A 24,370-nucleotide genomic window follows, 5' to 3' on the forward strand; every position below is an offset into this window, starting at 1 on the left:
TTTAAAGCTGCTCCACTAGGTTTGACTTGGATCCCTGCATTCCACATGCAACCTATATCACCTGGTGTTCATAAAGGAAAACATGTCATAATTAGAGAAAATACATAGATATAGGTAGTTCTAGAACAAAGGATGGTAAATGGCCTAGAACAAATAGACTTAAGAAATATCCATAAATAATTTGGAAAACTGTCAAACATAGTTCTATACTTTTTGAATCATATTTTCAAAGTGGTAGACAGTTATTTGTTTTCTTTATGAACTGAATCAATGTAATGGCTAAAAGGATCATAAATTGTAGTAGAAACTGAATTTTGCTCATTTTTTTTTCTGTTAGTGAGTTTAACAACCATTAAGAAAAGTGGTAAGTTCTGTAGAAGATCTTAGAAGGAGACTGAAGAAATTAATGTTAGCATACACAGTGGAGTTAAGACATGAATGAAAGGAACATTTAAAGTACTCTATTTAAAACACTAGTAAAAAGTTACATTAGCACTTTGGTAAGTATGAATTCCCATGGAGCTGATAGATTGCATTAATTATTTTGTTAGTGGCAAGATCATGAGTAAACACATTAAAAACTTCATAATTTTACTGCATCGGGGAAACTTAATTTTAGTACTGTGCAACTGTTAGTCTGTTATACTTGTGCATATAACATACATATGTACAACATACATATGTATACACGCACGTGTATATACATATGCATATATATGTATAAGTACACATATACCCACACATGTATTTTGCCTTTAGGAAAGTACCCCAGTAGGTCTCCTACAATTTGGATTCATGGGAAAATATGAATACATGATACTAGCTGTAAATTATTTGGTTTTATGAATCAAGTCAAATACTTGAAGAACTTTCTAAAATGATAAGAATATACCTATATAAAAGGACTTTGAAAGAGCAACTAAGGCAATGATATGTAACAAGAGTACCCCCCTCCTTTATTTTAAATAGCTCATAGTACTATGAATAATAGTGATACTCCTATGGAAACAACCCACTGCGTCAGAGGTCAAGGAGAAGGTTATCGAGGTACTGTGAACACAATATGGAATGGAATTCCATGCCAGCGCTGGGAATCCCAATATCCTCATCAGCATGATATAACCCCTGAGAACTTCAAATGCAAGTATGTATACTTTGATCAAAAATATTACTGGTCATACCAGTTTGTCCTTTGAATAGGAAGAGACAAGGAAGTCAACTTTAACATTTTTTTTTGTTAAAAATTTTTTTTCTCTCCATGAACATTTTGATAACAATCAAAGGATGTGAAGAATGCTAATTTTTAAGTGTTTTCTTGAGTTTGCAAATTAATTTTGTTGGAGAGTGCTGCTGTTGTTGTGGTGGTGGTGGTGGTGTGTGTGTGTGTGTGTATGTGTGTGTGTGTGTGTGTGTGTGTTTTTGCCATAAAAGGGAGTAAGGCTTCTTCCTTTTTCAGGCATAATTTTGTAGCATGGGAAGCATTTACCTTTGAAAACTATGATAAAAATTAAATATATGCAAATACTTAAAGCCCAAATAAATTTCTCAGAGTAAATCCAAGCAAGCCACTTTAAATGAGAAAGCAAAGTAATTATCTGAACAATTTAAGCCAAAGAAACCTAGTTTTAGCATTAATTGCTAATCATATGGATGCAATGTTAAATTAAATTAGTTATATTCTTCTTTCCTTTTCTTGTAAGATAGACCATAATGCCATGTATGCTTAAACTGACCACTTAGTTATTTGAAGATAAAATGATTGTTTTGAAAATGTAACATGCTGCTAATACTGTCTTCTCTTTATTAAATATAATACCAGTAAGTAATGTTCTTTCACTTTGTTGTAATTAAATTTTGATTAAGCATACTTTTTATCTTTTTCCCCCCTTAAACTTAAATGTTTTAGACACATTTATAATTCCAGTATTTCAAGAGATAGATCTTTGAGCTTAAACCGGAAGATTTAAGTAAGAGATATTATAAGTAATTTAGTCAGTCTGATACACACACACATACATACATACATATATTATACATACATATACACATATATATGTACACACATAAATATAGCTTAACAATAATTTGCCTATGTAGACTGCAGAGCTCATATCAAGCTTCTAGTTTTATTACTGTTAACTAGTTGGTGCCCCATTCTCAATCTTCCCCTATTCCATATCTACATAATGAGTAATCCATTATAAGTGACCAAGATGCCACAAAATTAGAAGTTAAAATCAAAATGGAAAGACAAAATATATTTATAAAAAGAGAAGAGGAAAATCACTTAAATCATGCCAGATTAATGTTAGATTATGATGCATATTTAAGAATTATATAAATTATGTGATAAACATCCAGCTGACTTTTCCTTCAGAGAAAACAGAATGAGCATATGAACTGAATCCATATATTTTATATCTGTGTGAATTATGAAGGTCAAAGTAGTAATTGGGGTCTAAGAAATTCAAGTCAGATTCTTTTCCTTTGAACTATTATTTCATGAAGAATTATCCTTTAATTTACTAAGACAAATGCAAACAAAAAATTTTAAATAAAGAATGAAAGCCACATTGTCTAGCCTAAGATTTTGTCATAGAGTATTCATGAGTTCATCTGTTAGTAGTGTGTTGGCCTGGCAGAAAGTAGCACATCGGTAAGTTTCTTATTACTTTTGAAATACTTTACATCAAATTTGAGTGCCATTAAAACACTCTTTCTTCCAGATGCTGAATCTTGTCTAAATGAGAACTTTGCCAAGATATATTGTTTAATGATACTGTTTGTATGAATCACATAATTACCTCTTCCCTTTAGTCCCACTTCATTAGCATCTGTAAACAATTCATGTTTAAATAGAGAGGAAAGAATTCAGGAAAAATATTAGGGTGAGTCTAGTCTTCTTTTCTAGCTCAAACCCTATTAATGAGGTGTTTCCAGATTTAGACACTCACCTCAGACACGATACAAAATTTGGCATTGGCAAATATGTAGGGTTACTGTGTGCCTCATGCTTTCATTTAGTTATTTTGGGTCAAATAAAAAAAAAAAACAAATCTTATTTCACCAAATGCTTATTTGTTTAAAATTGTAAACTAAGCACATTTCATGTGAAATTTAATATACACATTTTGTGCTCACACATAATTTATCAAAATGTAAGTAAGTTGTGTCACGGAGAAAGAAACTTTTACTCTTATTAATTTTTTTCTTAATAATTGGCTTTTCATAAGGGTTAGAGGAGCCAAAGGTTTGAGTTTGGTCTCAAATTATGAACACATGCCATTCAATGAGTCTGAAACTTTGGCAATCAATGTTCTTACATCCTTAAATGAAACAGTCTGTGCTAGAACTTAAGGCAGTCAGAGAAATGAAATGAGAGATGTAATCGGAATGGTTGCCAACCTGAAAGTGGGCTGATGATATGGTAGCTTCACTGTTGTATATTATAACCAGTTTCACGTTCTTTCCTTTAAAAAACTCTTTATTTCAGGTAGGCCTCTTACGTGTAAATGAGTAATTATGCCCCCCCCCAAGTCACTTAAATTTTTAAAAATCATATTTTGCAATAAACTTTGAGGTGCTTCTGAATTATTTTCTTTGTAATAAGAACACATGAAATCTCATAATAAAATTAGTTTTCACTGACTTATAATGTTTATGAAAGCAAAGAAATAGGGAAAAATTCCCAGATGTATACATTTTCAAAACTTCATTTGGTTGTTGAGAATTTAATTATAATTCTGAAAGCATTTCTAGAAAATTATATAAAATTATATTCATCCCATTTAGGATTTTAGAACACTTTCTATACTTATTACAGTATCTACTTTCCTAGTTTAAGTCACTGATAAAATATAGAGGATAGTTTATTAAAAAACATTTTTAAGTAGCTACCATGTGAGAACTAATGGGGCAACAGAGGTAACAGTTCTGTAAAGCCATCTGTCTGCCAGAGTCATGGAGGAATCTGTACCCAGAACCCATATATAACAGATATTCCCTATTGATTATGAGGTTTTCTAGATGCTCCTGAACACACATGACCTTTCATTGATGCCTTAGAACTCTAAAACACTTGAGGTTCTCATAAATGAGTTCCACAGTCACTTAAATACTATTTAAAATACACAGTCACTTCTATACTGGAAGACAAAACCCATACAGCTTATGACATGCATAAGTAAATATGTATAGGTGTGTATCTTGAATACAATCTAGAGACGGGCCATGAGTTAGTCCCAGAATTAGGTAGGCAGAAGAGAGGGCACTGGATAACATTTCAGAAACTATAAGGCATTTTTAATGATGCCAAGATCTTCTGTACTGTCAAAGACCATTATTTAGTGGTAATAATAGGAATAAGCATTTTTTTTAAAACATCTACTATGTGACAAGTAATATGGGAAAGGCATAAATTAACATATAAATCTCATATGATCTCATTTCATCCTCAAAACAACCCCACTAAAGGTAGGTGCTATTATGATTCACATTTTACAGCTAAGGAAGCTTAGGCAGGAGATTGAGTGACTTGCTGATGGTCACATAGCTAGTATGTATCTAAGGCCATATCTGAACTCAGGTCTTTCTGATCCTAGGCCTGGTGTTCTATCCGTTGTACCACTTAACTGCCTCCAAACACCAATATCACAGTATATAAATACTGAAAGGGAGCATGAAGGTGATCTACTTCAATCCTTCTCAGACTCAGAATGCCTTTATTTCTATAAATTATAGAAAACCATAATCTCAGAAGACTCAAAATTATAGGAATTCCAAAGAGTAATGAAGAGATACCTGGTAGACATAAGCAGGCATATTGCCAACAATGGCTTGTATATGGTATATGTGTTATAAAAATGCCATCAAGGATATGCATGACCAGAAAAGTCAGTAACTCAATCATAAAGTGAGAATTGCAGTCAAAAGGTGGACAGTATAAGTGCTATATTGGCTTTCATTAATATTAACAAAAATATGGAAGTTATCTAGCTTTTTGGGGAGATTCTATGCAGAGCTTTTATGGAATGATATAGAAAATATTCAATTTCTTCTAGATCCATCAAAATTTAAGTATACACAAGGCACTGGAAATAGAAATAAAACAAAAGACAACACCTGCCTTCAAGGAGCTCATAATCTAATGGGAGATTAAGACAGACACAAAAATTTTAATACAAATTTAAAAATGATAAATGTATAGAAAAAAATTCAACAAAGACACATGGGGTTTCAAAAAGAAAGAATTACTTCTAATTGAAAGAATCAGAAAGACTTCATAGAAGAGGTGACACATGAACTGGACTTTGAGGAATGTAAGGCTATTGATATAGATATGAAAGTCTCTTCTAGGTATGGGAGGCAGTTTGTGAAAGTGTACAAAAGTTGAAAGGGGAGAATCATATAAGCCCTATTGTACATTTATTAAATTTATTGTTATATTTAGATCCCCATTTTAAAGCTTTTATAATCTCAAAACTATTTACAGACTCAATTCAATTCTCTTCTATATTGTACTGCTTCTAAAACATGTTTAAAGGAATAACATGCTTTACCCATCAAATCCATTATCACCATTAACTATGGCCCTTCTCAGTTTAACATAAAGTAAATAAAGATATATTTGACACAAAAATGCACTTGTCTTTAAAAATGCTGTAAATGACATATGAAGAATTCCTTATACATTGGATTTCATTTATCCATTCCATACATTCTGTATTTTTAGAAGTATTATAGTATTGACTTCATGAACATGAAACTTCCAATTTTCAGTAACATGATTATTTTTTCATAGAGACTTAAGAGAAAATTACTGTCGAAATCCAGATGGGGCTGAATCACCCTGGTGTTTTACAACAGATCCAAACATTCGAATTGGCTATTGTTCCCAGATTCCAAAATGTGATGTTTCAAGTCAACAAGGTACAGGATCATTATACATTTTGTACATAACTAAATTAGGTAAGAGTGAATAAATTGAGGGCAGGATTGATGACAGCTTCAACATATCTAGCTATACAAAATAGTATGTACATGTTTATATTTTATATTGGTCGGTCTCATATATATAACTATCCATCTATTTATCTAGAGCATGATATAATGCATAGAGAGATGGTTTAGAAGCCAGGAAGATTCTAGTTTCAAGTTCTATCCTGGACACATAATGGTACTATGATCTTAGGCAAGCCTCTTAATATTCTAGGCAACTCTCTTAGTATACCTTGGTAGAGGGGTTCCTCCCCTCTAGGGACTTCCATATATTAATGAGTTCACAGGTACAGTCCTCATTCCTATCTATCTACATGCAGAGGTTCCCAAAATGGGTGATACCACCCTCTGGGGGGGGGGGGTTTGGGAGGGCAGTAGTAGCCTCAGGTGCAATTCAAGGGCATTGAATAAAAATGGGGGTGAGGGTGGAGGAAGTACAAGGAAAGAAGAAAAGATAAGAGAATTTTGAAAACCACTCATACATGTTTCATCTGTTGTGTAACAGTTAAAGTTGTGGTGATTACATCATTTTCCAAATAAACAAACAAAATGAAAGTTACAACCAATTAATGGTCAAGTCCACCAATAGGTCTTAACAGGCAAGAACTGGCAGGCAAGCGTGTCTCACATTGTCAATAAGTCTAGCATGCTTCGGCAGGAACATGTGCATATAATGACTTGTTTACAATATGATACTATATGACACTGTATTGCATCATCAAAATTTCAATGCAGGAAAACCCCCACAAATTTACAATAAATTATTAAATTTAAAATGCATCATTTAAAAATTATTTTTTTGAAATAACACAAATTTTTTTAAAATATTAAAGATTTAAAGAAAGTAGATTTCCAGGGGAGCAGTGAGTATTTTTTTTGAAAAGGGGACAGTAGGTCAAACAAGTTTTAGAGCCTTTTTCTATAGTATATGTGTATATTTATATACATATATGTATATATATATATATACGCACACGTATATTTGCTAAGATAGATGTATAGTTCTGTCTATAGACATATTATATGTAGGCAGACAAGTATGATATGGCATAATTATATCTGAATTGTCTAGGATATAACCAAGATCAGTCTATGGAATTTACCTTCGTGCTTTCTATACTACTGTATGAGACTTGTGTTTGTATTAGCTTAAGAGCAGATGTCCAGTGTATTTGATGCAATCTGACCAATCTATCTCTTAAGTCTTGTTTGCTGTCAAGGCACTGTGCTAGGCACTGGGAATACGGAGAGACGAATGACAGTAGTTGTTTTTCCTAACCCTCCTTCCATTTTCCAGTGCCATCTTGTCAGTGTCACTGCTTATGAGCAGCTGTGAAAGCAGGAGCTGTGGATGGGAAAGCGGTAGAACCGCCAGTCAGTTTTACTGCTCATTAGATGTTCTTGCAATGGTCAGAACAAGAAGTTGAAACCAATTATTTAAAGGAGGTTTGGTAACACCTGTGTTTTCTACTTATCTGTTTTATTCACATGGATTTGTTTTGAAAGAGGGGCTAGTAGTTAGGGTGAAATTAGTATTATCCCTGTATAAGCCTTGAATTTGTATTTAGCTGCTTTAAGACACATATGTAGTGTATTCAATTCCCTTTGACCAACACTGATTAAGCCTTTACTATTTCTGAGGCACTGTTCTAGGCACAAGGAACATAAAGGGATGAATGTCAGTGCTCTCAGGGAGTTTGCAGGGTAATGAGATGGGCATGAGTGAGGCATGTGACCTGATGCTCATGAATACATAGCTAGAAGGAAGAATGTGATGAGGGCTAATAAGAGACATGGAAAATTCTGTACGAGATCTGCTGAGGCAGGACTCACTTTCACTTGGAGGATAGGGAAGGTTTCTTGAAAGACTTGGATTCTAAACTGGATATTGAAGAAGGAAAGGATTTAACAGAGGTAGAAGTCTGGGATTAGAGAAAGAGTCTCAGTTATGCATGAACAGTGATATGAGCAAAGTCTCAGAAAAAGAGAATCAAGAGGAGAAAAGGAGATGGAGAGAATTCTTTTGGCTGGAATGAAAAATATTTGAAAGGAAATAATGAGATAGAGTTAGATAAAGTGTTAGATTGAGATGGTGAAGAACCAGAAAAGGGAATTTAAACTTTCTTTGATAGACAATAGGTCGTCACTGAACGGTTTTTAGTAGCTCTAAAATGATAACAGAAATGCATATCAAAGATTGATTACTCATGTAGTGATGAACTGGAGAGGAGATAGGATGGAAACAAGATAGATTAGAAAGCTTTTGTAAAAATCTAGGTGAGCAAGGAGGAGGACCTGAACTAGCATAGTTGATTGAAAGGATCAGTCAAGGGAGAAAGAAAAACAAAAGGTGGTTCAGAAAGTTATGAGCTGGAGAAACTGAGAGACTGGGAGGCTTCTGGTAGATATTCCTTAGGAGGAAGGGCAGTTTTGAGCAGGAGGTGATGGTGAGTTCACTTTGAAGCATGATGAGTTTGAATGTGCCAGCAAAACATTTCAGGTAAAAGTATTCAACAGACAATTGAAAATATGAGTTACTTTCCATCAGCACTCATCTGGTATGGTCTAATTTAGATATGATCTGACTTCTTTGAATTTTGCTTTTGTTTTGTCCCCAGTGCTTGGTATGTAGGAAGTACTTAAGAGATGCTTGATTGATTAATTGAATAACTGATTAGAACTCTAGGAAGAAGTTGGGGAAGGAAACAGATTTGGAGGTTAGGATCTCTATGGATATACTAGAGAGATGCATTATGTCCTCATTATCATAATTAGGATCTACATTTTATTAAAATAAAATGAAATTGCATTGCATTATATAAAGATTTTGACTCAATATTGTAATTCATTATTTTTTTAATTATTTGGGATATCCCCATATAAGATCTGCACAAAACATTTATTTTTGGCTCAGAAATTGTTTCAACAGTAGTAAAACATTTTTCTGGTAGGAAAAAAGCATTTATTTTCCAAGTTTCTGTCACATTGATGGGAAATTTTCATAAAAAGCTTCATGAATAACTATCAGTGAGTCAAGTTCACACATTAAGCTTTCTTAAGTAGTCCTCTTTAGGCGAAAAAAGAAGAGAAAAAATCTTTTGAACTAAATACCAAGTTTAGAAATGATTTTATCTTATAAATGAATACCTAATTATTATCAAAATGCATTTAAATTATATCAGTTATAATAAAAACATTGATATCCATGTTTTTAAAAATCATATGTCCTAATATTAGCAGAGACCAGTTTCATAGTTTCTGATTCTTCAACACAGGTAATAATAGTTCATGTTCAAATGATAACTGTTTAAAGTACTCTAAGATCATCTTAATTCAAGATTAGATTATTTTTATATATTCAGTTAATTTTAATAATATATTTAAGACATAAACATATTTTCAACAATAATATGAAAAAAATTCCAATTAACCTTCAGTTAAGTGGAACCCAGTTTCCTAAAACAGTCTTATAATTATTTTTTTTCTTATATTGAATATCTAAGTAAGCATAATGTGTGGACTGTTAAACTTGGCCAAAGAGATCAACACCTATAAGATTCTTGCTCTTTACAGATTAATTACCTAAGAAAGGCTGTAAGAAAAGCAGAAAAGTATATTAAAGACAGAGATTAATGTGTAGAAAAATATATTCAATAAATACTTATGAAGCTCTGTCTACGTACAAAGCACAGTGCTAGATGTTGGAGATAGAAAAAAAAAATTAACAGCCCTAGCCTTCATTCTACACAGGACGGCAGGGTAGATACATCAATAAGTACACAAATAAGTAAATATAAGATAAAGAATATATTTCGGGTAGCTCAGTGGATAGAGTGTTGAATCTCACATCTTCCTAGACCTGAGTTCAAATCTGGACTAAGATATTGTCTGTGTGATCCTGGGCAGGTCACTTAATATTTGCCTTAGTTTCCTCATTGGTAAAATGGGTATAAATGCACCTTCCTACCAAGGTTGTTGTGAGAATGAAATAACCTATCTGTGAAGTACTTCACACCGTGACTGTCACAGAGTAGGTATTACAGAAATGTTAGCTGTTGTTATTATTATTAATCAAATAATCAGCCAATTTTCATTCAGCAACCAATTAGGGTAAATTACTATAATAGGTCAAGTGTGAGATAAAAAGGCTATGGAAGACATATTCCCTATCTTCAAGGAGCTTACAATCTAGTTGAAGATATGTACATATAAAAAGTTAACTAAATGCCCATACAAATATTGACATTAAGCATGCCACTTGTTTGACAACTAAAAATGTTAGAAAAATGCCTTAGAGCTGTTAGCATTGAAAGGGATATTAAAGATAAAATAGATCAGAGGTTCTTAATCTGATGTCCACCCCCAACCCCAAGTATATGAAATGAATTTTGTGGGGATGAAGAGTGTGTGAATGTGTCTGTAAACTTGGATGGGAAATAAATATTACACACACACACACACACACACACACACACACACGCTATAATCTTTATTTTCACTAACTAAATATTACCATTTTCTTCAATTGTGATTTTTTTCCCTTAAAAACATTCATCTGAGAAGGAGCACATAAGTGAAGCAAGAGAGCCAAAGTAGTCCATCACACACACACACACACACACACACACACAGACACACACACACACACACGTTAAGAATCCATGGCTAAAACCAATCTGCAAATTTTAGAGATGTAGGAACTAAGACCCAGAGAAACAGAGTGGCCTACCCAAGTTTGCCCAAAGAACTAATGGCACAGACAACTACAGCCCTAATGTGTGGATTCTTTGTCTAGTGCTCTTTCTACTACAGGCTTTTCTAATTCTTAAAATAATGAAATTTTTTAAAAAAAGTCATGCTAGAAACTTTTATTTTTTATTGCTGTAATAGTTCTCAAATTCATATTTACTTATTTTTAATATAGGAAATCAGTAAACTTGTTTAGGTCCCCAATTTAGCTTTTTTAAAAAAAGCAACATGTAATTGTTCCAGCTTGAAGGACTTGGGCTTTGCGTAAGAATTTTGTATTCTTAGTCATATATATTGCAACCAGTTTATTTTTAATTAGTTTTTAACGCATTTTATTGATTTCAGTTGAGTACTTTTAAAGGAATAATTTTCCTTATATCCTGCCATAAATTTCTTCAATGATTATCTCCTTGTACTTTTATCTTTTTTTTTTTTTAATTTAGACTGTTATCGTGGAAATGGCAAGAATTATATGGGAAATTTATCCAAAACAAGGTCTGGGCTGACTTGTTCCATGTGGGACAAGAATATGGAAGACTTACACCGGTGAGTAAGTTTTATTTATGGAGTAATCAACATATGGTAACAGCAGAAACACAGATTAAAAAAATGTAGTGTGAGTGATTCTGTACTTTGAAATGTGAAAAGTATAAATGTAGAGGCAGTGTGATTGAGTGAAAAGAGGGTTGTGTTTGGAATCAGAGGGGCTGGGTTTGGATGTCAGCTCTGCTATGTACTACATATATGACTGACATCTTCCCACTGTCAAAAAAATAACAAATGGCATTCCTGGGTGTATAGGATAGAGACTGCACATACGAATGTCATAGAATATGAGTATCAGGAATGGGAGGAGGAGGGCATGATTATGGCAGCAATGTAAGATTTAAGACTTTGTGTGGTCTTTTACATTCAAATTAGGAGACATTATTCAGTACTGTTTACATGTCAGGTACTGTTCTGGGCACTGGGGATAAAAGGACAAAAATGAAGAGATATGACTGCCTTCAGATGGTTTACCTTCTAAAGTGGAGGAGGGGTTTGAAAAGTGCTAAAAACTGGGAGGAATCAGGAAAGGTTTTACGTAGGAACTGACACTTTAGTTCAGTCTTTGATAAAGTTAGACATTCCAAGAGATGGAACTGAGAAGGGAAATAATTCCAGGCACAGAAAAATTTGTACAAAGGAATGAACATGGGAGAATGCTGTGTTAAAGAGCAGCAACTAAAACAATTTGTCTGGAATGTAAAATAAATTAGGGTGATTGATGTGAACTTAGCTTTTTGGAGGGGGGGGGAAAGCAGGGCAGTTGGGGTTAAATGACTTGCCCAAGGTCACACAGCTTGTATGTGTTAAGTGTCTGAGGCCAGATTTGAACTGAGGTCCTCCTGACTCCAGGGCGGGTGCTCTATTCACTGTGCCACCTAGCTACCCCATTTATATTTTATTCTAAAGGCAATTTTTTTGTTGTTGTTCAGTTGTGTTTGACTACTTGTGACTCCATTTGGAGTTTTCTTGGCAAAGATACTGGAATGGTTTGCCATTTCTTTCTCCAGCTCATTTTACAGATGAGGAAACTGAGGCAGACAGTAAGAAGTGACTTGTCCAGGGTCATACAGTTACTAAGTGTCTGAGGTCATATTTCAACTCAGGAAGATGAGTCTTCCTGACTTGAGGCCCAGCATACTATTCACTGAACCTTTTAGCTGCCCAACCTGAAAGACAACAGGGAATCATTAAAATTCTTAGAGCAGGGGAGAGACATGGTCATTATGGGCCTTTTCACTGGTTGTCCCCTATGCCTGGAATGTTCTCCTTCCTCACCTCTACTACCTTCAAGACTCAAATATGACCTTCTTCAGGAGGTCCTTCCTCTCCCATCTTTCCTTACCTCACTGCTAGTGCCTTTCCTTTGAGATTATTTTTCATTTGCACTGTCTATATTTTGTATGTGCACTTTAAAAAAATATTATATCTTCCATTAGTTCTCCCTGAGAGCAGAGATAGTGTTTTTACCTTTCACTGTATTCCTAGCACTTAGGACATAAGTGCATAATTAATGAATGTTTTCCTAACTGACTTTAGAAATATTAGTTTGGCAGGTATGATGAAAATGGATTGGAGAAGGGAGAGACTGGTAAGGAGATACCTGATGAGGCTATTTCCATAGTCTAGATGAGAGGGCTTGACACATGTATGGCAGGAACATAAGTGAAGAGGATGGTGTAGTGCCAATGCAATATTTACAGTGCCACGATCAGTATAAATATACTAATGTGATTATAAGTATTCCCTCATGGTGCACGATCACAAAATATAGCAGACTCTGACATAGAAGATAGAAGTGAAACATTTATTCAAACACCAGAAAACCAAATCCCAAAACCAGTAAGCTGATTCCATCATAACAGCAAAGAAGTTGACAAGCCATACCAGCACAGAGAGCCACAGCATCCTTTAGCCTTCCCATAAACCAATATAAGATCAATATTTATTCACAAACCTGACTAACTCCTTGCCTGAGCATCCCCTCTCTCCCACCATCTCTCTGGCTCTGTGGGCTCTTCTCCACCCTTCAGCAAACTCCTCCCACCACAGGCTCCATGTGACTACATTCAGCCTATTAGGGGGCAGAGTTTATCTTCAAAGCAGAGGTCTTCACATTCCACTATGCTTATTAAGGGGCAGGGAAGATATTCAAATTCCCATTACCGTTACAGATGGGATATTTTGGAGTTAAAATTAACAGCATTCAGACACTGACTGGATATAAAAGTACTGGTAGAAAGAGGAAAGAGTTGAGGATAAGTCCTACTTGTTTTTTTTTTAAATTATTATTGTCTAGACATTTGATCCTTCTTTCCTTCCTTCATCGGTGACCCTGAAGAGAAATTTCAGTGGAATTGAGAAGTGGGAGGTCATAAAATAAAGACAGTGATGGTAGACTGTCTTTTTTTTAGGTGTTTGGAAAAAGGTAGATTTACATGATTCAGGGGGTTGGTAGGATCCAGTGATAGTCTTAAGGACAGGGAAGATAATGATGGCATGTTTATACATAGCAAGGAAGAGGGCAGTGAATAAGAAGAGGATTAAAATTTAGGAGAGAAGGAATGCTTGAATAGGCAAGCTATTAGAGGTCTTATGTATCAAATTACTTTCTTAATAATGTCCTTAAGCTCTTCAAAAACACCATTAGAAACATGTCTAGTAAAATACATATATAAAAATCTTACTTAACACTTTGCAGTAGGTCTTTCCATACTTCTTAGTAGTAGTTTACTTCATGAACGTGAAGAAGTATGAAGTAATTATTAGTATGATGATTATGTTTTCCATTTTATTATGTAATTTGTTTTTATAATTTGATTTCCCTAGGGATGAATCTCAGGTCCATTATTACTTAAGCTCATATTCTTTGGATAACTACAAATTATGCAAAATCTACACACATTTGCACAGATATAAATAAACATACATTTATATATGGATTTATAAAATCCTTTCTTCCCCATCCTTTCAAGTCTTTTGCATTTTGGATGCCTTTATTCTATCTTTCTCTTCACTTCAGAAGAGCAGTTATGGAGTAGATAGCAAACAAGCAGATAAAAAGTCGTATATCTCCCCTACAGTTCTCATATCTCTGACTGAAATATTTCAGTTGAAGAGGAAAGGACTTCAGTTGTATAAAATGAAAGTTTCTGAATTCTTTGTCTCTAATTTAAGTTGGAAGTTTCTAAGGTTTTGTTGAAACATACATACACTTTCATATAAGTGGTGAAAATTTAAGATCTATAATGCAAAGTATCTTCAAAGAAGCTGTCTGTAAAATTTTGTTTTGTTGGGGTGAACAGCTTATGATGTTTGTGACATGGTTTTATGCAGGCATACTTTCTGGGAACCAGATGCTAGTAAACTGAATAAGAATTACTGCCGTAATCCTGACGATGATGCCCACGGGCCCTGGTGTTACACAGGCAATCCACTAGTTCCTTGGGATTACTGCCCAATCTCTCGCTGTAAGTGTGCTTGTTTCTAATGTCTTTCAGCTGAAATGTTTGAACTATACTGTGTCCATTGTAGTAATATTTATAGGTGTAATTTTTCACATGCTCTGCCCTTGTTCCATCACTTTACCACTGTGTTACAGAAGTAGAAGGGGGGATTGTATAGGATTGGGAGCCATTTGGGAGTTTTCTTGTTCATTAATTTCCATGGTATTAACTAGGCTGGTCCTTGGAAAATAATCTCTTGCTAGGAACATACCTGAAAACTTTCTGATATGGCAGAACTTTCCAAGGCAGCTAGGTGTTGCAATGGATAGAATGCTGGGATGGGAGTCAGGAAGATGAATCTTCTTGAGTTCAAATCTGATCTCAGACAGCTAGCTGTGTGACCTTCAGGCAAGTCACTTAAATTATAGAAGATATGTGACTAAGAATGGGCCATCAGATTCACTAGTAATTTTCATTTTCTTTAGAATTTAGAAACATATCTTTTGAAACAGAGCCCACAAACCTGAAGCCTATGAGGTTGGTCTGGTTTTCATTTGTCTATTCAACCTTTCTTTCTTTTTTAATCACAAGGTTTTGAAATGTAGAACATTTTGTTTTGTTGGGTTATTTAAAATGCATCATGAAGAGTCAGACATGACTGAAACGCCTGAACAACAACAACAGAACTTTCCAGAGCTTGGGTTTTACTGGGATAGCTTTCAGTAATTCATTGTCATTTTCATGTCCCAAGGACTTTTTAATGATACTGTGGAGAGTCTTACAGGATTGGAAGCTATGGATAGGTGGCAACTTGCATTGTTGAAAAGTTATTCACATGGATCAGTTCATAGAGCGTGGCAGTCTAGTCAAGAATCATTTTTAGGGTGCCTACTATTTGCTGGGCTTTGTGCTAAAGTACTGGGGAGTCAAAGAAAGACCAGATGCAATTTAAATAACCCAGCAAAACAAAATGTTCTACATTTTATAACCTTGCAATTTAAAAAGAAAGGAAGCTTAAATAATTGACATATGAAAAACAGATCAACCTCATAAGCTTCAGGTTTGTGGGCTGTTTTTCAAAAGATGTGTTTCTAAATTCTAAAGAAAATGAAAATTACTAGTGAATATGATAACTCACTTTTAGTTTCATATCATCTATAAATTACATCCTCAGGAATCAACTTAATTGTTATTGAGCAGAGTATCTAGTATTTGCAAAAAGAATCAAAATTTCACATGTCACTATCAATAAAAAGGATAAGATTTTCTAATGAAATTTATCAATTTAAAACCAGAACTTGTTTTCATCTTTCTCTTTTGTTCTTCTTTCCTTCTCATATATTTTCCTCCATCTCCCTGTCCTTATTCCATTTTTTTTCTTTTCTTCTTCCTTATGTGGTCTGAATATTATGACTATATGATGTCTATAATAACACAGGGCAACTAGGTATCAACAATGAATAGAGCGCCAGACTTAGAGTCAGGAAGACTTGAGTTCAAATGCAGCCTCAGACAATAAATGTGTAACCCTGGGAAAGTCACTTAACCCTTTTTGCCTTGATTTTCTCATCTGTCTGTTCCTCATCATTATCCCCCGGAGGATTCTGTATATACCCTTCACTGTAAAACATGCAACAGGACATCATAAGATAAAACCTGTACATGTCATGGAAAATTGATTTTTTTTCTAGATAGGAAAAAAATCTTCATCTATAAAAGAAATATTTAAGTATCTTTCATTGTTTTTTCTTGCTTGTTTTACCCTGGGCAATTCTCCACTTTGCCCATACTTTGTACCAGCTCTCTCTGGATAGAGGATGGGGACTAGACTGGTGATTTCATTGTTAGGGTGAATTAACAAGTGAGGTAACTTTCTGCTAGTCCAAATCAATACTGTTTTTGCAACATACAATCTTAGAGAGGCACCTGGAGCAAAAAGAGATTAAGTGACTATGTACACAGGGTAACACTGCCAGAATGTATGTCAAATGCAGGACTTGAGCCCATGTTTTCCCGGTTCTGAGGCTGGCTCTCAGTCCAGTAACACCAAATCTGCTTTACTTGGCACTACCTCTGTCTGCTGCAGTGAATTAAGAAACTTTTCCTTTAGCTGATTTGTTCATAGCAAAAGAAGCCAGGTAGTATATTGGATGGAGTGTTGTACTGGGACTCAGGGAAGATCTGGGTTTGAATCTTGCCTCAAAAATGTCTCTGCATCCTTCAGTTTTCTTGCCTTTAAAATGGAAATAATAACAACACCTACCTCCCACATTTAACATGTGAGGTTAAAATGAGATTATACATGAGAAAAATCCACCCAATATGTCAATTAATAGATCACTGGTAACATTAGAGAGAACAATTTCAATTGAGTAATGAAGTCCGAAGCCAGGCTGCCAAAGGTAGAGAAGTAAGAATAATTTACAGGGGCAGAGGCAAGATGGTGGAGTAGAAGTACAAACTTGGTATGAGCTCCCACTCTAATCACTTTCAACACATGTAAGAAAATTACTCTAAACAAACTTTAGAGCTACAGAGCTCACAAAGGGACAGAGAGAAATAAATCTCCTGCTGAAGGCAGCCCCGCAGGCTGACAGGAAGGATCTAACACACCTAGTGGGGAGCTAAGCACAGTCCCATGTGAGGTGTCCGGGCCCAGACCTGGTGTGGCCCCAACCAGCAGTGGACAGAGCCCATGTCAGGAGAATGAATCAGCAGCAGCTGTGGCAGTTTCCAGACTTAACCCACAAATGCCAAAGACAAAGTAAAAGGTCAGTGTAGAACTCTGTTGGAACAGGAGGGGATGGAAGAACACAGTCTGGCCCCTGCCCCCAGGCGAGAAGCGGCTGAGGCTTGGTGGCTGAGGCTTGGAGGCTGCACCATGTAGCTGCTTCAGGAGCTCATGGCCTGCAGATATAGGGGGACCAAGTGACCATTCAGAGGGTAATTGCTTTTGCTTTAACCTGCTTGTATCTGGATTGCAGTCTTGGGTATTGGTCCTGGGGTGTGTGGCCAGTGCATCAGAGCTTGTGGGGGCTGTAGAGAGGGTGCCCTTCTAATAGCTCCGGCAGCTGTGGAAACCCCAGTGATTTGGGACAAAGTTCTCTCCATTCAGAGAGCATAATGCTATCATGACAAAGAGTTCAAAAGTTAAGTAATTGACTGGCAATATGAACAAGCAGAAGAAATACAATCCTACCATAGATTCCTTTTGTGGGGACAGAAAAGGTCAAAGCATGGAGCGGGAGGAAGACAGAAAAGTCAGAACTCCCGCATTAAAAGCCTCCAAGAAAAATATGAACTGATTACAGTTCATGGAAGAGCTCAGGAAGTATTTTGAAAATCAAGTAAGACAAGTAGAGGAAAAATTGGGAAGAGAAATGAGAATGATGTAATAAAATCAGGAAAAGTGAGTCTACAGCCTGCTAAAGGAGACCCAAAAATACACTGAAGAAAATAACACTTTAAATAATAGACTAAGTCAAATGGCAAAAGAGGCCCAAAAAGCCAATGAGAAGATTGCCTTAAGCCAAATTTGCCAGATGGAAGAGGAATTTCAAAAAGTCACTGAAGAGAATAACTCCTTCAAAATTAGATTGGAACAATTGGAAGCTAATGACTTTACGAGAAATCAAGATACTATAAAACAGATCCAAACAAATGAAAGAATAGAAGGTAATGTGAAATATCTCATTGGAAAAACCACTGATCTGGAAAACAGAACCAGGAGAGATAATTTAAAAATTATTGGACTACCTAAAAGCCATGATCAAAAAGAGCCTAGACACCATCTTTCAAGAAATTATCAAGCAAAATTGCCCTGATATTCTAGAAACAGAGGGCAAAATAGAAATTGAAAGAATTCACTGATCACCTCTGGAAAAAAGATCCCCCAAAAGAAAACTCCTAGGAATATTATAGCCAAATTCCAGAGTTCTCAGGCCAAGGAGAAAATACTGCAGGAAGAAACAATTTGAGTATTGTGGAAACATAATCTGGATAACAAAAGACCTAGCAGCTTCTACATTAGGGGATCAAAGGGTTTGGAATATGATATTCTGGAGGTCAAAGGAGTTAAGAGTAAAACCAAGAATCACCTACCCAGCAAAACTGAGTATAATGCTTCAGGGGAAAATGTGGTCATTCAATGAAATAGAGGATTTTCAAGCATTCTTGAAAAAACCAGAGCTCAACAGAAAATCGTACTTTTAAATACCAGAAGCAAGAGAAGTATGAGAAGGTAAACAGAAAAAAGAAATCATAAGGAACTTATTAAAGTTGAACTATTTATGCTCCTACATGGAAAAACAATTAATTGTAACTCAGAAGACTTTTCTCAGTATGAGGATACTTGAATATATATAAATATATGTATGTATATGTGTGTATGTATAAATACATATATATGTATGTAGAGGAGAGTGTATGTGTATATAAATATATATGTGAATGTGGGCATATGTGTGTTCATATATACATAGAGGGCACAGGATGAGTGGAATATGAAGGAATGATATCTAAAAAATAAAATTAAGAGGTGAGAGGGGAATTTATTGGGAGAAGGAGAAAGGGAGAGATAGATTAGAGTAAATTATCCCATATAAAAGAGGCAAGAGAAAACTGTTATAGTGGAGGGAAGAGCAAGAAGATGAAAGGGACTGGGGCAACCTTATTCTCATTGAATTTGGCTTAAGGAGTGAATAACATATACACTCAATTGGGTATCTTACGCTACAGGAAAATAGGGGGAGTAGAGGACAAGAGGGGAGGTGATAGTAAGGAGGGCAGACTGGAGGAGAGGTTAGTTAGAAGCAAACATATTTGAAAAGGGATAGGGTTAAAGAAGAAAATAGAATAAGTGGGTGGTGGGATAGGATGGAGGGAAATATAGTTAGTCTTTCACAATATAACTACTATGAATATGATTTGGGTAACTACACATGCACAACCTATATTGAATTGCTTATCTTCCCAGTGGGGGCAGGTGAGGGGGGAAGAAGGGGAAAAAATCTGGAACTCAAAGTTTTAAAAACAAATGTTTTAAAAAAAAATCTGTTTTTTACACGCAACTGGGAAATAAGATGTACATGAACTGGGGTATAGAAATACATCTTGCCCTACTAGTAAATTAGAGGATAATGGGGGGGGGATATAAGAGAGAACAGATTAGGGGAAGGGGTATTCATTAGGCTTGCTATTTTGGGGTGAGGGTAGGGAAGAGATGGGGAGAAAAATTGTAACTCAAAATCTTGTGGAAATGAATGTTGAAAATTAAAAATAAATAAATTTAAAATGAAAAAAAGAAAATAACTTATATAGCACTGTATATAGAACTTTATTCATCATAGCAACCCATAAGTTACAGATTAATTTACAAGCAATAGTTTAAAGAAATCTTCTGCCAACTAAAATATGTATGTGTATGTGAATGTCAACAGCCAGATGAATGAACAAAACATACAGTATTGAGGTACCTTCACAGTCATAGCAATGGAGACAGTCTACAAAGAATGACTGACATCTCACCATTTCTACCTCTAAATCACTTCTTACATCTGACCCACTTTCCCTACTCACAGAGCCACTACCTTAGTTCATGCTCCCATCACTTCTTGTTTAGACTATTTCAGGGGCTTCCTAATTGTCCCTTCTGCTTCAAGTCTCCCCTTTTCTCACCCACTTGCCACAAAGCTACTAAAGTGCATTTCATTAAGTACAAGTCTGACCATGAAACTCCTTTGCTAAAATAAAAACCCAAAGGTTTTGCCTCTGGGATAAAATATAAATTTATCTTTTGGGATTTCAAATCACTTCACAACCTAGACTCAATCTGCTTTTTTTTCTAGGCTCCCTAGACATTACTCCTCTTCCTACACTCTACAATTAAGACAAGCTTTCTGTTTTGCTTCTTTCTGTTTTCCACATGGATCCTCCATCTCCCATCTACATACCTTGGCACTGGCAGTCCTCTGTGCCTTGAGTGCATTTTGGATCCATCTCTCCTTTGTAGAGTCCCTCCCTCCCTTCAATATGTGGCTCAAGCATCAGCTCCTATATGAAGCATTTTCAGCTCTTCTCCCCTCTATTGCTGTTGCCTTCCCTCCATCTCTTGTATTTGTTCTGCATAGATTTATTTTGTATATAGTTAAATATGTACGTTTTCTCCCCAAAAGAATGCAAAATATTTGAGAGCAGGGATTATTTCACTTTTTGTATTGTACCCCCAAGCACCTAAAACAATTCAGATGTTTAATAAAACCTTGCTGACTAATTGACAGAGAAACTGGTTCCTATCATTTCTGTTACTCTCTGGTCCTAAACCAAGGTTGTTATTGTTGTTCTACCAATATGACACCATTACCAAAACATAAATCCCTAAAATCATAGTTAGATTTCCACAAAATCAAGTTAAGAGTTATAAATCAAATACTTCCAAAGCTGGCCAGGACTAAATTTACAATTTGCTATGCCAAATATTTTCACCTTGTAATTACTCATGTCATTATAGAAATTTGGGGGTATTTATTTTTTAAGAATATTTATCATGGGATTAAAGCTTCAGAGTTCAAAGTGGCATTAAATGTATTTCAGCATAGCCCCCTCACTTTACAGAAAAGGAAACTGAGACCAGAGAAATGAAATTCCTCAACTAATTGGGGTCTTAGAGGCAGGTACTTGCAAATCCAGAATGTGACCTTAGATTCTCAGGTTCCATATCTAGTATTCCTTGCCATATTACTTTAAAAATTAAACAATTGTTTTTATGACACTTTATTTTTATTTTCAGATTAGATCATAAATATATTTTTTTTCAAATTCATAAACACATTCATTTATTTTTCCTTGAAATGGCAGAAGAAATTATTTCTTGATAATATATAAATTTCAAGTACTTCAATGCAATTAAATTATTTATTAGACTGCAGTGAATCAACGAATCAACAAATGAATTAAAAGCATCTATCAATCATTATGTTCCAAGCCCTATGTGTACTTCTGGGGATATAAACACAAATTTGAGTTAGTTCCATTACTTACAGAAACATCCATTCTGGTGAACCAGTGATGGCCAAGAAAGTGAGTTACAGTCTCAGAAATCACAAAGACAATGAGAAGAATGATAGTTCAGTTAAATTACAAAACTTACCAGGAACAATGGTTTTGATGATTTCATTATAGTTCTCAGGCAAAAGGTGGAAAATGGGGTAGGGATGGTGTAGCTACAGTTTGGAGCGGTCTGCTGGAGCATGCACGAAAACAATTTCTTGAGAGATAATTGTATCTTTTTCAGTGGGAGTATATTTTGGAAATTGGCAAAAGTTACAGATCAAGGTTTGATTTATTGTTTTGTTTATTGTCTAATCTTAATAAAATGATGGAGAAAATGTAAACAATGAACATTTAATGTGCATGTGTGTGCACAGACACATACCTGTGTGTGTATATGTGTGTGTGTGTGTAAGAGAGAGAGAGAGAGAGAGAGAGAGAGAGAATATATACATGTTTGTACTTGTATAGCCAGTTCTTAAACATTTATCAGCACATTCTTAGATGACAGAGTGGACATTGGCCAACTTGAAGATGAGGTTTCATGATTTCAGGAAGTTAAGAATTCAGTGACTTTCCTCCTTCCCCACATGGTCTCTGTCTGGTTTAGGGAGTGTAGCAGAAGCAAGGTAGGAGAAGGGAGGGTTTGAAATGACAGGGCAGAAAAATATCTAGTGTGAAGATGACTCTTCATGGCTCCAAAAGGGAGCTGAGAATATGTAATTAATTTCAGAATTTCTACTGTAATATGAAGACAATCTTTTGACTTTTATATTCTAGATGTCCTCCAAAATAATAGTATATGCGGCTTTTAAACTACCATCAAAAAGGAGAAATCAGAAATGTAGAATCATATTACTTCGATTTTATGACCTGACCAAAAAAAAAAATTTAAAAGCATTCTCGAGTGCTAAGTTTTATTCTAATATCAATTAATACTGGAAGGTCATTTTAAAAAAAGTGTTCAGATGTCTGAATTAGTAGCTTAGATTTTGTTTTTTTGACATTTTGGAAATTGGCATATGTAGTATCTTCATAATTAAGAAAGACGTTCATTATATATTTTTGCAGTCCTCTTTAAGAAAAACAACCTAACCCTTAATAACACAAAAGTTCTCTTTAACAAGAGAAAAAGAGTAAGAAGAAAAAAGTACCTTGTTTATTAGTGTTAATCAAACAAAAGAGTTAAATCAACAAAGGCTTCTTTCCACATTATAAAATTTTTTTTGCAATCCTAATAATGAAACACAGGCCTTGCAAGTCATACCTCTTCCATAAGATGCTAGCTGTAGCATTCTGTTGTCTTGCACTCTTTCACATCAAAGCAACCAAGGGAGCACAAAGCTATTCATTTTAGAAATTGCAAGTAATTGACTTGGGCGGAGAAACCAATAACCTTGATGTTTTAATTTCCCTAGCCTGCACCTCTCCCAATTAGTAGACCTCCTATCTATACCAACTAATAAACTGTCAGCAGCTGATTCAAAGATAAAACCCACCTCAAAATAAGCTAAAGGGAAACTGGATGGGGGAGAGGGAAGGGGAATGAGGAAATTCATATTCCTATCTTCTTACTAATCTTTCATCTGTTTCTAAATTAAATGTTAGAGAATAAGTCCTTTGTAAGAACTAATTGCCTAGAAATAACCTTAAAATCAATAACTGTCAAATTTGCTTCCCTGAAAAAGAAATTCTTATAACGCCCCCCCCCCCACACACACACATACACACACCCTGCACCCATTGCTAATTTATTTGAGTTCAAGGCAATTCCAGGGATTAACAGCCAGCTAGTGTTAATTGTGCCTGACTGCACTATAGGCCATCAATTCTGAACAGCTAGTCATTTAGCTCCAGGAAATGCCTTGTGCCTCATTCATTACTGCTTAATTACTCCCTATCCCAACCATCTTCCTGGCCTGTCTCTTTTGCTGCATTTAACCCCCGGTAGGGGGTTTGTAAAGAGGACTGTCTTTTGAAATTGAAATTAATGTTCCACACAGCTACCAAAGAAATCCCCACCTTTAACTTCTCACCATTTTGTAGCATTCCGTTCTCAAAATATGAACTTTGAAACATGAAATGGAACCCTCTATCTCCACACAGCAACAAAATAACTACATTAGTAGCTCAGATTCAGAAGCATTGGAATTTGAATTTGTTACATGCATATATATGTGGTATGTTCATTTCCTTTAGTTCTGCACCTTTGTTAGTTTAAAATTCAATCTAAATAAGAAAGTTCTTTTTAAAGGAAAAAATTATGAACAGTAAGATTAAAATATTCCATCTAAATAACTGAAACAAAGGCAGGCAAGAGTAGTTCAGCGTTACCTATATTTTTCCTCAAAGATACCTTAGTCCTATTCAAGATAATATATTTCCCATTATTAGGCAATTTTTGACATTTCAAGAGAAATTAACAGCTATTTCATTAGTAATGTAACTGAAACACCTGTCAATTCACTCTCCAACTGGCATAAAAACCCAAACCTTACAAGCATATATATCATCCAGTACTAATATACAAAGCAATCTAATTTCTTCCAGTAGAAACAATTTATAATTACCTTGAAGAATTTTAC

The 24,370-nt window shown here is 35.1% G+C and overlaps 1 protein-coding gene across 3 annotated transcripts in view; it reads left to right on the forward strand.

The window, feature by feature from the left end:
* The window catches only part of LOC138175875 (hepatocyte growth factor), a 102,519-nt gene that overhangs the window by 67,334 nt on the left and 10,815 nt on the right, over positions 1-24,370 (forward strand). For all 3 annotated transcript variants that reach the window (XM_069106509.1, XM_069106508.1, XM_069106510.1), the window contains exons 8-11: positions 970-1,144; positions 5,801-5,928; positions 11,190-11,292; positions 14,629-14,762. In XM_069106509.1, coding sequence (XP_068962610.1) covers positions 970-1,144; positions 5,801-5,928; positions 11,190-11,292; positions 14,629-14,762 — 540 coding nt within the window. The remainder of the gene's footprint in view (positions 1-969; positions 1,145-5,800; positions 5,929-11,189; positions 11,293-14,628; positions 14,763-24,370) is intronic.

This window comes from Petaurus breviceps, unplaced genomic scaffold, assembly GCF_028583685.1.
Source record: "Petaurus breviceps papuanus isolate PSGF00001 unplaced genomic scaffold, PetGlider_PUasm1.0 79, whole genome shotgun sequence".
Lineage (NCBI taxonomy): Eukaryota > Metazoa > Chordata > Mammalia > Diprotodontia > Petauridae > Petaurus > Petaurus breviceps.